The 13,688-nt window shown below is 42.4% G+C and overlaps 1 protein-coding gene and 1 long non-coding RNA gene across 3 annotated transcripts in view; one reads left to right on the plus strand and one right to left on the minus strand.

Annotated features, from left to right (window-relative positions):
* LOC309370311 overlaps positions 1 to 13,688 on the minus strand; it is a 174,172-nt gene that overhangs the window by 73,549 nt on the left and 86,935 nt on the right. The gene's annotated exons all lie outside the window — the stretch shown is intronic.
* Positions 984 to 12,868, plus strand: SLBP (stem-loop histone mRNA binding protein). 2 transcript variants are annotated; one of them, XM_081911886.1, is made up of 8 exons: positions 984 to 1,135; positions 3,023 to 3,151; positions 3,436 to 3,540; positions 6,370 to 6,429; positions 8,510 to 8,641; positions 9,100 to 9,249; positions 9,718 to 9,802; positions 11,981 to 12,868. In XM_081911886.1, the coding sequence occupies exons 1-8, from the start codon at positions 1,089 to 1,091 to the stop codon at positions 12,059 to 12,061; spliced, it is 789 nt and encodes a 262-aa protein (XP_081768012.1). In that variant the 5' UTR covers positions 984 to 1,088; the 3' UTR covers positions 12,062 to 12,868. The 2 variants fall into 2 exon arrangements, with proteins under 2 accessions (XP_081768012.1, XP_081768013.1); XM_081911887.1 differs by lacking the exon at positions 984 to 1,135 and adding an exon at positions 1,822 to 1,843.

Consider the following 13,688-nt stretch of genomic DNA (forward strand, 5'->3'; position numbering starts at 1 on the left):
TTACTTGCCTTGCCCCGGGTGCTGACAACCCACACTACGCCACTGTTCGAATCCCAGCGACGGGGTGAGCTCCCATTGCTCAGTCCCAGCTCCTGCCAACCTAGCAGTTCGAAAGCACCTCAAAGTGCAAGTAGATAAATAGGTACCACTCTGGCGGGAAGGTAAACGGCGTTTCCGTGTGCTGCACTGGCTCGCCAGATGCAGCTTCGTCACGCTGGCCACGTGACCCGGAAGTGTCTCCGGACAGCGCTGGCCCCCGGCCTCTTAAGTGAGATGGGCGCACAACCCCAGAGTCGGACACGACTGGCCCGTACAAACAGGGGTACCTTTACCTTTTTATGGACCTAATAGGTATCTAAAGCCATTTGCACATAACAAAAGATGTAAATCATCAAAGCCTACACAACACCAAACACTGTTGCTGTATGTAGGTTTTATTTTATTTGTATTATTTTGGAAATGTGCATCCAGGTTTTTTCCCCTTTAAATTGGGGGGGGGGCAAGAGAGTGGGGCCCTAAGCTATAGCTTGTTTAGCTTATACGTAAATCCGGCTCTTGGCAGGGGCTTGCCGTTTGTCGTACGTCTAAGTGTATTTGCATTTCAGACCTTCCCGCCAACTGATCCCGCCGAGTGGGCGGAGCCTTTGAAAAGCGAGGCAAAACAGGCAGACAAAGGGAAGCGCGCGCTTCTGTGCGGGGCGGAGCAGGCAGCTCAGAAGAAGCTCCCATTGGCGCAGCCCTTGGGGGAACGTACCATCTTCATCGCTGAGGGGGGGGGTAATTCATCTATGAGGGGCGAGGGGGGGGGGAATCGAGACTGCCGCTTTTGCCCCTGCCCCCTTGCTAAACTGGGTTATACATACATCACATATATCTCGCCAAAGCGGCTTGGCGAAACCGCGTGACAAGGACAACCCCCCCCCCGCCGTAATGGTAGGAGCCGCCCAGCCGGTGTTCGCGCAGGCGCGCTCTCTCGAGGCTCGCTTGAGGGAGGGGAGCGCAGTCGTTTCTTGTTTGGCGGGAGGGAAGGACGGAAGGCGGCGGCGGGAGAAAAGAGCGGCTCTTTTCTGTTTTTATCCGGCTCAGCCATGTCGTCGCGTCAGCGGAGCCCGCTCGGTGGCCGCGCTCACAGTAGGTGCGTGTCCTCTGCCGCCTCCTGAGGGGAATTGGGGGCGGGGAGGGGTCTGAAGGCGACCCAGGCCCCGCTTTGTGTCGAGGGCCGCCTTCCGTGCCTCAGCCGGCGAGGCGAAGGGAGGGCGCCGTGGGGGCCGAGAGGGCCTTGAAACTCCTCCCCCCCCCCGGACCAAGGGGAAGAGTCGGTGGAAGAAGATTGGGAAAAAAATTAAAGTATATCTTCAAAAATATACAGTTAAGGACTGTTAGAAAGATGCTGGGAAAAGAAAATGAGGTAGTTTTGGTAGAAATGATATAAAGGATTAAATAAAAACGAGTTGACGAAGTAGAGGACGTTAAATTATAATATATTAAATTACTTAAATGAAAATAAAGTTGGAAGGAGGATTTGCTGAAAAAAACGATTGGAACTAGAATACAAAATTGGGAGGTATGAGGAGGTCAAGGAAACAAGTAAAGGAAGAAAAATTGTAAAGGTTTAATCTGTTCTTTTTCTATTTTAAGTGAATGTATTTTTATACCTTTTTCTGTTATTGTTGTATTCTTTTTCTTTGTATTTTGTGTTGTTTTTTTCTTTTTTGTAACTTTAAACTTTGAATAAATATTATTTTTTTAAAAAAGAAACTCCTTCCCCCCGACCCCCCCATTCCCAAAAATCTTCCTGTTAAGATTTCTGTGAAGTAGGTCAGTGAGAAGGAAGGAGACCCTGGTAAGGCAAATGAGGGAACCAAGAAGAAAGGAGGGAGATTTGTTTGTTTATGCGAGTAACTCCCCCCCCCATTTCATAATTTTAAGTTATTTTTTTATTGATAATACAGTGAGTGGTACCTTGGGTTACATAGGCTTCAGATTACATACACTTCAGGTTACAGACTCAGCTAACCCAGAAATATTACCTCGGGTTAAGAACTTTGCTTTAGGATGAAGCTTGCTCTGGCAGCGGAAGGTCCCATTAGCTAACGTGGTGCTTCAGGTTAAGAACAGTTTCAGGTTAAGAACGTACCTACAGAACGAATTAAGTACGTAACCAGAGGTACCACTGTATATAGCCTATATACAGCGCATATATATATATATATATATTGTTCAGCCATCGTTTATTGTAATCGCTAAGAGTGAATTTCTGTCTTATTTGCTGATGTTCTGAGAGTTCATTTTATTGTGTGCTGTTCCAGTAGGTCGTGGAACAACAGATTGACTGGACCCTTTGGGACGCATCTATTTCCGAAATAGAGGAAACTCCAAACTGGAGGGACTCTTTGAGAGAACAGCTCTGCTCATGAAACAGTCTTAATAAGGCCGCCTTTCTCAATCTTGGGTCCTCCGGTGTTGTTGGACTACAACTCCCACCATCTGTGACTGCTAGCTAGGGATGATGGGAGTTGTAGTCTAAGAACATCTGGGGACCCAAGGTTGAGAAAGGCTGGTCTAGGGGGTACAGGAGAGGCTCTTTGTGCTAAACGTTTGTCAGTAAATATTCCACATCTAGGGTGCAGTTTTAAGATGTACGGTTAAAACACCAACATGCAGTACTTTGTCAAGTCATCTGAGGGTGGGTTTTTTTTAGATTATCCCCCCTCTTCTCTCTATCCACATAGTTAGTTGTAAAGTCCTCAGAGGGCATAAGTAGAAGAATCCAATTACGATTTAAATTTTGTATTTTTAAAATATATATATTAAATTTGTATACCGGCTATACCTGCAGGTCTCAATGTGCTTCACAGGATAAAATCACAATATAAAAAGACAAAATGCATAATCAAAATAAATCAATAATGGCAGCCCAATAACAACCCCATAACCCTCCCCAACAAGCATTTTCTAGCGACTTTATAGTCTACATATACAAAATTGTTTACAGTTTCACTTTCTGATTGCTTCCTCACAGACCACCAGCTCGTTGGACTCAAGGAAGGAAGCGTGGAGCAGATGGCAAACACAGAAGCACACATGATCCAAGCATGTCCAGTTCTGATGATAAAAATACATGCAGTTTGTCAGACGGTAGGCCAGATAGGTAAGTATATAAAGTATGCTGAACTTTAAAGCACAGTTAAAGTTAAGTTTTAATGCATAGATGATATGCAGCATTTTTTGACAACTGATTATGCACTTGCAGCATACTAGGTGTATACTACACTTTTAGAGGAAGTTATGCAAAAACTTTTTTTATTTTTTATGCAAAAATTCAAATTGAATTGTTTACTTTGTGGGTCTGCTGGTACAGGACACATTTTATTGTACTTTTAAAAATATTGTTTTAAAGCTGCAATTCTATATTTATTGGGATTTGGTTTATAGTTTCACAACACCAGAAGGCCATAAACCCCGTTCACGATGTTCAGACTGGGGAAGTGCAGTTGAAGAAGATGAAATGCGGACTAATGTTAATAAAGAAATGGCAAGGTATGGCTGCATAATTCATTAAAAATATTTGTTGGGATGTAGAAATATTCAGTGGCTGCCTACTACTGATGAGATCAAAACCACCAGAGTGCCTATATTACACAAATCCAATTGAAAAAACGTAATGGGCTGTATGATAACAATTACAAAGTTATTTACTAGAAACTACTTCTCAAAAATTAGATACAGCTTCTCATTGTGTCAAAATCAACATCGTGAAATAATATATTGAAACAATATATTATGTCATGATGTTGATTTTGACAGTATTATCTTACAGCCTATTACATTTACGTGTTATCTTACAGCCTATTACATTTACGTGTTTTAGTACTGATGAGATGGCCAAATTTTAACTGTCTTACTTGGATGCTAGGAAGTAAATCTTATTCTGAATGTGGGAGCATTGTGATTTATTCCTCTGAGCAGTGAGTTGAGAATAATAATATTGAAAACTCCCATATTCAGAAAAAGACAACATTTTTGTCTTTTTCATTTGGCAACAAAAACAATTATTGATTATGTTATATTGTACAAAGTTATAACTATAACTTTATTATTGTAAGTCTTTGAGAGGCAATAATTGGTCTGTAAAGTGGGATAAAATATAGTAAAACAATTATGTCATGATGAAACTACCCATTTTGGATAAGTTTATTGGTATGTGAGCAGCCTGGGAAGTGACCTAGTAAGCTATATTAGTTTATTGCTTTTTGTTCTTGTCTTAGATCTTCATGGGTATTGCAGCTAGGGAGGGGAGGGTTAATCTTTCCCAACCACAATATCCCGAAACATCACCTCTTTACCTGCACAGGAATTTATGCTTGCAAAATATTCACAACTGTTAAAAGGCTGTTTTCAATCCTAAATGGAGGTGGGAAAGGGGTTCTCGCTGTGCGTGGGAAAGGAAGGGCCTTAACTTTCCAGCAGTGATATCTCCAGGCCTCCTGCACTTACCGTATTTTTCGCACCATAGGACGCACCGGACAATAGGACGCACCTTGTTTTAGAGGGGGGAGAACAAGGGGAAAAAATTCTTCTGCTCTCTGCCCAGCGCCCCTTCAGCGAAGCGGCAGGAGGCGCTGCGCAGAGAGTGGGAGAATTTTCCCCCTTTTGTTTTCCCGCTCTAAAACAAGGTGCCGTTTAAGGTGCGTTCAGGCGGCTACCTTGGAAGCCTGGAGAGCGAGAGGGGTCGGTGCGCACCGACCCCTCTCGCTCTCCAGGCTTCAGGTTCCTTTCGACCTGCTCTTTGGGGCTGGCGGGGGAAGCCCACCACCAGCCCCAAAGAGCAGGTCAGGGAGCAGCGGCCATAGGCGCGCGTCACCTCTCCAGCCGGGAGAGGGTCGCGGGGGGCTGCTTTAGCCCCCTGCGTGCTCTCCCGGCTGGAGAGGTGACGCGCGCCTATGGAGGCTCCTGCCATAGGCGCGCGTCACCTCTCCAGCCGGGAGAGCACGCGCGGGGCTAAAGCAGCCCCCCGCGACCCTCTCCCGGCTGGAGAGGTGACGCGCGCCTATGGCAGGAGCCTCCATAGGCGCGCGTCATCTCTCCAGCCGGGAGAGCACGCAGGGGGCTAAAGCAGCCCCCCGCTTTGGCATCGCTCTGGGAGCTTGCGGGGCTGGGGGAGGAGGAAGCCCTCTGCCAGCCTCCAAACCATGTCGGGAGACAGCGGGAGGGCGCGCTGCGCCTCTCCCGCTGTCTCCCGAGTTTGCGGGGCTGGCGACGGGGAGGAGCAGGCTTCTTCCCCCGCCAGCCTTCTAGCCAAGTCGGGGGACAGCGGGACGGGCGCGCTACGCCTCTCCCGCTGTCCCCCGAGTTTGCGGGGCTGGCGACAGGGAGGAGCAGGCTTCTCCCCCCGCCACCCTTCTAACCAAGTCGGGGGACAGCGGGATGGTGGCGTTCCGCCTCCCCGCTGTCCCCCGAGCTTGTGGGGCTGGCGGTGGGGCTCTCCTGAAGCCTGGAGAGTGAGAGGGGTCGGTGCGCACCGACCCCTCTCGCTCTCCAGCTTCAGCAAAGCCTGCATTCGCACCATAGGACGCACACACATTTCCCCTTCATTCTTGGAGGGCAAAAAGTGCGTCCTATGGTGCGAAAAATACGGTAAATGCTTGCTTTCTATTGCAAGATTGAGCGAATCTGTAGTCTTTGTTGGGGGATGCTTAACATTTGGGGAGTATAGCTCAAGTAGGGAAAATAAATTAGGAAATGATTATTATGGTCTGCTTGAATAAAACAAAGCTATTTATTGTAATTACGATTGAAGGATTTACATCTTGTTTTCTAATAATATTTTTAAGATATTAATGTGTGTGTAGTAATTTTCTTAATTAAGAAAAGGGGAATACTTTTTGAAGCCTAAATGATACAGAGGTGAAAGGGCTTCCAAGGCTACACCTAGCATGTGGGCCAGTAATTTGCCACCTCTGAGCCACATGGTATCACTGTAATGTTAAAGTTGGTAAATCACTGTTATGAGTGGGGTTGTTAAACTGGAAACAATTGCACCTACGCTGTTAAGTGCTTGGGAAAAGGATTCTGCTGTAGCTATTACAAGGGCAACATAGCTTAAAGCTATGACATCAGATGTAAAGGTTTTTGGGAGAAGCTTACAGTTTCTTTACTTGGAGCAACTGTTCTGATTATGAAGAGATTGAATGGGTCCCACTCAACGGAGTATTTATTAAATAAGCCTCAATATCAAGTGACCAAGATTTAACGTTTCAGCAGTTTACAGCCTTATGTAAAGGTCCAGCCTTATCTCCGTACTGCAATAGAGTGGCTATGATAATAAAATAGTGGAAATGTGTGCTAAAATAAAAGTACATTTTGTAGATACAAAAGAAAACTCTTGATAAATGAATATGGAAGAGAGAGGAAGCTGTCTTCTGGAAGGTAAGAGACAAAAACTCATCTGTTGGGTGTGGTGAAATGCTTATTTTGAACTATACTGTTTTTCTGGTTAGCTATGAAAAAGCTAGAGCTTTCCTGTTCTTTAATGTATCATCTGTTTAGCCCTCATTATCAGTCCTTCACTAGTGAATGCTTTTACTCCACCCTTCATGCTTTGGAGGTGGCTTACAAAATAACAGTATAAAATACTACACCCACACATCTAAAATCTTTCGTTCTAGAAGTTGCATAAATAAAAAAGGTATTTGCCTGGCACCAAAATGAGAACTTTATCAATTCTAGAAAAGCCTCTCAGGACAGAGCATTATAAAGCTAAGATACCATTACTGAGAGGTGATGACCCACTGCCCCGGATGGCAAAAGAATGACCTTTGCTTAAGATTTTACTGTACAGACATGCACATGTGAGATAGGTACCCCAGGTGCCTTCAGGTACCCCAGTCCTAAGCTGAGAAGCACTTAAAAGCAAACACCTTGAACTGAGCCCAGAATATTGATTGGGGTCTAGTTAGAATTGGGAGCCACTGGTTTAGTATGATCATAACACATAGCTCCAGCAACCATGTTAATTGGGGTTTACAAACACCTTCAAAGGCAGCCTTTGTGCAAAGTGCATTACAGTAGTCCAATCTAAAGGGTACCACCAGAGCATGGTTGAGGTCAAGCTATATAGCAGAGTGGATGGAGGGTTTAGGAGGGCAGAAACGGTGTCCAGTACAAGCCCCAATAGAGCCAAAAGGTTCAAGGTTGGCTGAAACCCTGAAAAGGTGCCAAACTCCAGAAAAACTTGCTAAAATGTATAATAATAGATCATCTACATGTTGGAGATGTAACAGAGAAATTGGGTCTTATTTGAATATGTGTCTGGAAGTGTACAGACATCTGTGTGTTTTGGAAAAATACATATGAAGAACTTTAAAAAATATTTAAATTTACATTTAAAAAAGGCCAGAAATATTTCTATTAAGCATATTGCCAAAAGAAATAGGGAAATTGAAAAGAACATTATTCATGTATGGGATAACAGTGGCCAGAATTTTAGTAGCAAGAAATTGGAAAAATACAACAATACCTAACACGGCAGATTGGCAAATCCTAATTGTAGAATATCTGCAGCTAGCCAAGGTGACAGGAAGAATAAGATGCCAGACAAAACAAATAGTCTATAAGGATTGGAGAATATTTAAAGAATACTTTAAAAACTATGGTATAAAGGGAAAACTCTTGGCAGAATTAGACTGACCCTTGTATTGTATAAATATAAGTTCGTAGGGAGGTAAAAAGAAACTATATAAGAAATATGTAACTGCAGTATAAGGTAACCAATAGATAAAGTACAGTGAGACTAACTGGAAGTCATTTTTAATTTTTCTCTTTACAAGTTTTATAATTGTTTTCATTATTGGGAGTATAAATGATGTTGGTCGTATTAATTTTGGTGTTTCTTATATTGTTGTTTGTTTGCTTTTTCTATTGTTTGCCTGCTTGCTTGCGTTTTTGTTTGTTTGTTTTCTCTTCATAAATGTACTTATTTTAAAACAATAAAGATAAATTCAAAGTGAAACCCCGAAAATGAACACATCCATTTCACCATGGGGATACATTTCAGTACAGCATCCCACCACCATCTTATGCGCAACCGCATTTATGTTGGCCACTGCTAAATAAATAGTTTGGCCTCCCTTGTTCGGGGCTGCTGCCTGAGTGAGGGACGGCTGCCTGCAATCAACCAGCAGTGCAGGGTGGGAGGTGTCTTCTCTATCCTTCTCCATTGCGTGCCTGCACCCCCCCCCCCTTTCTGGCACCAGACAGGCTGGGCAGCGACCCTGAGCAATTTCCAAGCTGAGTCTCTCCTCCCTGTGTGCCTTCCTTAAAAGTGGGGTGCTCCCCACTTTACATAATTACACTTTATGAGTGTAGGGGCCTTGGAACGTAACCCCTGTGTAAGTTGGGGGACACCTATACTATATTGTGTTACAGTTTTGTTAGTGTTTATATAGTGCTATTAACCTGTCATGAAAAGGGTAGATTGAAAAAATAAAAATCAACATTTTATTTTCAGTTCTGACTCAAAGGAGTCCACAGCAGCAGTGGAACTTGAGACAGATGAGGCTGTTCTGATGAGGAGACAGAAACAAATAAATTATGGGAAGAACACACTGGCATATGACAGATATATTCGAGAAGTTCCAAAGTATGTTTTCTTGTTTACCAGGAACATTTGGGTTTTCTTTTATAACTTGCTACTGGTTTCATTGCAGACACCTATGGCAAATGTAAAGTATGGCTTGATTCTAATATACTGCCTTCGTTAAATAATATAGCTATTTTTCACCCATAGTCTTATTTTAATTTGTTGTTAGATTTTTGAATATGTTTTAGCGGTTCTGTGATTACTCATTTGAACAGGTCAGTTGTCTTTTGAAGTGTACAGGCAGATAATGTTCTGAATTGAAGCATTCAGATATGTGTTAAATTAAGCAACTGTGTTGCTAAATTGCTATAGGCAATAATAAGCAGAAAGAATGACACTAATGAAGTGAGATTTTGATTAATTAAAAATTACTGTAATTAATACTTGGTCTTGCATTTGGAATAAAAGCATGGATTGGATTAAAATGCCATGTAAACAGTTTTTAATTTTTGTTCCAGGTGTCTACGAGTTCCAGGGGTCCATCCAAGGACTCCCAATAAATTTAAGAAGTATAGCCGAAGATCCTGGGACCAACAAATCAGACTGTGGAAAGTTGCACTTCATTTTTGGGACCCTCCTGGTGAGAGAAGTTGTGACATGCAAGTAATGTAAGTACCAGGTATCTTTAGAGTGAATAGAAACTAATAACTTAAAAGAATGAGGGACTGTCTGTTTAGGTCTTAAGAATTTCAGTTATAGTGATCTCCTTAATATAGCTAGGTTTAAGAGAGTTATTCAATTTAGACTTCATTTTAATGCAAAGTTTAGCATATAATCTGCATAATGGGTGAGCTTAAGAACATTGATTTTCAATAGCATTTATACACATATGTTTGACTCGGAACTAAGACTGCCTTAACTCCCAGAAGTATTTCAGAATTAATGTGAACTGTTAAAGGTTTTAAAAACCAGCATTACCAAGCTTAAATAGCTATCGAAATACAGCTATGGGGCCAGATGTATAAACTTGGAAACCATAGGCCTTGAATCTTGGTTTTGATCACTCATAGACATTGCTTGGACAATATATAACTGTCGAAAATGAATAACTGATAATTGCTTTTCTCCCCTCATAGTAGTCCTGTTGATCTTGGTGACATGGAAACAGAATCTATAGGAAGTAATTCTGCTGGGTCACAAGGAAGCTCTCAGGATAATGATGTAAGTACTTTGAAGCCTGGAATAAATATTTTGTTAGTCCTGCTTCAGTATCCATTACTGTTAGGGTGCTAGATCACGGATTAACCCAATCTTGCAACAAAGCCTGAAAGGTACTAGCTGCTTGCCAAAAGCTAGTGGACTGCCAACAGCTGCTGCACTGCTGGGTTTGTTGATGTTGAACTACCCAGTGCCTGCTTATTTTTGTCTCCAAAACTACCTCATCAGAGTACATAGCACCTCTATTTTTTCCATAGGCATTGTAAAACTCTTCTTTCCTTGTGTTCTCCACCTTCCCATGCCTCTTCTGTCCCTCTTTTCTCAGCCCACCCGGTACAGAATGTGTTTCCCCTTCCTTTAGTATGTTTTTGTATACTTTTCCCACCCACGTCACATGCTTGCATTTGTCATTTCTCTTCTTCCACCCTGCCAACATTTTCTGCCTTTAGTATACAGCCCTTGCTTTGCTATGTGATACATTTTCCTTAACCAGATTGACATATCCATAGGCGCCGACTCCATGGGGCCTGAGGGGGCCCGAGCCCCCTCAAAAATTCGTTTGGGGGGGCTCCGCCCCCCCAATAATTTAAGAAAATTATTAGTTATATTATGCTTTGTAAAATCACAAAATTATGTTGGTATTTTTTATTTTCCTTGTTTGACGATAGTTACCTTTTAAAATACATTCAGTAATGAGTTAAAACAAAGCCACTCCCGATCTAAAGAGGGGGTGGGGTTGCGGGCTCTCGACCCATCAACAATCTCGCGGGGCTGGCGTCAGCCCCACGAGAAGTGGGGATTCCCCCTAGCTCATTAATATTCACCACCCACGGCGGCAGCCAATTGGCTGCCGCAAAGGGCGGGCCCTCACAGGTTCACTTAAGGTCGGGGCAGCCCGTTCCCCCAGCAGCAGCGGTTTGGAGGTCTTGGGCCCCCCCCCAATATTTTTTATAAGTTGGTATGGGCCCCCGCCCCCGCCCCCCCCCCCCAATATTTTTTATAAGTCGGCGCCCCTGGACATATCTGACAAAAGTTGCATTATGAACATTTTTCAGAGTGACCTCCCACCATAAGTTAGAATAATTTTAACTATTATGGCATTGCAGCGCTTTAGCAATTGTAGAGGAAGAGGTTTCACAAACAACAGGAAGTTGATGATCAGTTTTCCTTTTCCATTCCCACATAGCATGGACATTATTTTAAGTTGTTCTGTGTCTTCAGAGGAATAACTGAAGTGTCACATTACAGTTTAGAACATAAAGGTTTACAGGGGAGAAAGGATGATTTGCACAGTCATAGGAAATTTACAAAAGGGGGAAAAGGATGGTTTGCACAGTCATAGGAAATTTACAAAAGCTGAGATAAAGGTTGTGGTTCAAAATCTTATTGCCATTGACTGCTGCTATGATGTCATAAGTGAATCAATATTACAATTGCTAAGATTTTCTTTACGAAAGTCCTGGAGGTTGTGGCTTTTTGTGAAAAGTGCAGAGAAAAGAGAATAAATTCAGTAATGAAGTTATAAGTGAAGGTGTGATGCAATGATGGCAAAAAAATAAGGTTTGAGTGAGTGAGTAGTAGATAAAGGGTGAATGTTGGACAGGAAGGGAAAATGTCTTAAATTTTCACAGATTGCCTTTTTCTGAGAAAAACCATAATAGTGTGAGGGAGAGGTATACAGAACTTAGAAAAAATTAAAGCAATCTATTTGCCCTTCTGTGCTATTGAATCCCCTTGGTAAGATACAATTCTTTACAGTGGTACCTCCGGTTACGAACTTAATTCGTTCCGGAGGTCTGTTCTTAAGCCGAAACCGTTCTTAACATGAGGTGTGCTTTCGCTAATGGCGCTTCCTACTGCTGCAGCACTGCTGGCGTGCGGCTTCCACTCACATCCCAGGGCAAAGTTCGCAACTAGGGGCATCTACTTCCAGGTTAGTGGAGCTCGTTACCCAAAGCATCCGTAAGGAGGACAGTACGTAACCCGGGGTTCCACTGTACTTTGGAAAAAAATTGCACTAATGATCAACAAGAGAGTGTTAAGAATGAATACCCAGGAGTGAGATTTTCCGTACCCCCCTTAGAGACAATTGTAGCTAAGCAGTATATGAATTGTTCAAATAAATAAATAATAGTTTATCTATTTGTCTTGTTTGTTAATCAAGTTTTCCATTTGTTTTAGGAAAACTGTACAGGCACACCCACCAAAGTGAGAAGCATTGACCACCTGGTGGAAGATCAATTTGAGCTGGAGACATGTTAGGTTTTGACATACTTTATGACTGCAAAGCATGCATTCTACTGGCTGCTTTTTGAGAAAGGAATGTCTTACTCAGAAGACACATACACCTGAAACTGTCTTATGTAACAGTCTGGAGAACTGGAGTATGGCAGCTGTGAAATTGCAATCAATGTTTTTGCCTGACTACTTTTTTTATATACAAAGCATAAAACTTGAGTTATATGTAATTGAGTGATTGCCTAATTTTATGTATACTCAGGAGGTAGCTTTATAAACAGTTTAATTATAGTTCAGAAGATAAACCAGCCCAGACAATGTTGACACACTTGAAGAGCTTGAACACTTGACACATTAGAAGGAGAACTTCAGCATCGGTGCTGAGCTATTGGCTGTTGTCCAGAGATGAAGAATATGATAGGCAGTAAGTAGTAGTTCTCCAGTCTGTTCTATAATTCATATTGCAAAGGACCACTTATTGATAGCACAAGGCGGTGGCATTTTATGCCTCTTGAACCTTTGTGTCCTTCAGATATTGACAACATGTGTGCAATAACAAGGTAATGAGTGTGAACAGGCTCTTTTCTTTATGATAAAAGGCTTTGACCCAGTTTCCAGGTCCACTTTATGGTGTCAGCTCTCAAGTTTATTCTAAATTGATTCTTGTAAATAGTTGTGTGCAGAACTTTGCTAACTTTTAAAGAAGACTTAATGAACAGAACTTTGAAGACTGTTGACTTATTTTTTTCATAATGTAAAGCTATAGACTTTTTACTAAAACAGTTGCTGTTTTGTACGGGATAAGGCATAAATAAAGCAAGTACATCTTTATGTGTATGGTGCAAACACTGTCATGAAAACATTCTACAAATAAGATGCAAAGAGATGAAAGATCAAATTCCGAGGCTACTTTAATCAGTGCTGTCATTCCACCTGGAAACTGATGATCACAGTGCCAGCAGTGTGCACAAAGTACCACCACTCAGAATCAGGCCAAAAATCCATGTATGTTTGGAAGTGAATCCTACAGAATTCAGTAGCCTTCATATCTACCTTGTTACGATTGCAGCTCAAGGTTGAGGTCCTTAGCATACAATTGAGATTTATGGGACATAAATGTATTAAAGAGGGATAAAGTATTGGGAGCATTCTACTGTTGGAAGATGATGTAGAATCTGTTTGACTGCAACTCTGTTGGGGATATGGGGGCCAATATGTAGCTGTGGAAATGCTAGGACAGATTGCAGGTGCCCTGAGGGAAGAGAGAGAACGGGTAAGTGGAGAAAATTGAAGTAGTGTTTTCCAGTTCTTAAAGCGCAAGTGGGTGACTTGAAGCCCCGATCTCTTCTGAAACCAACCCCGTCTTCCATCCTATCAGTTTGTTTCCTAGTTTTTCCTGGCTTTTTGAAATTGTTTTCCCTCTTTCAAAGTAGTTTCAGAACAACTGGGAGAGGCAGTTTGTTGTTTTACTCTGCCACCCAATAGGGCTTTTATTCCATCTGAAAGAACAAATTGTATGTATGTTTGTCTTACTAGTTGGAAAGGAGCTAATTTCACTTTCCAGAACATAAGGCATATTGGTCTTGCAAGCAGTGTGTGAGGGAAATGGCACTCTGCACACTTGTTGTTTAGCCGTGTCTGACTTCGTGAG

This window comes from Podarcis melisellensis (assembly GCF_964234715.1).
Source record: "Podarcis melisellensis genome assembly, chromosome: 5".
NCBI lineage: Eukaryota > Metazoa > Chordata > Lepidosauria > Squamata > Lacertidae > Podarcis > Podarcis melisellensis.

Coding starts and splice junctions, on each gene's coding strand:
- SLBP (XM_081911886.1), top strand. CDS start 1,089: ATGTCGTCGCGTCAGCGGAGCCCGCTCGGTGGCCGCGCTCACAGTAG. Junction 3,152..3,435: donor TCAGACGGTAGGCCAGATAG/GTAAGTATATAA, acceptor TTTGGTTTATAG/TTTCACAACACCAGAAGGCC. Junction 9,803..11,980: donor GAAGCTCTCAGGATAATGAT/GTAAGTACTTTG, acceptor CATTTGTTTTAG/GAAAACTGTACAGGCACACC.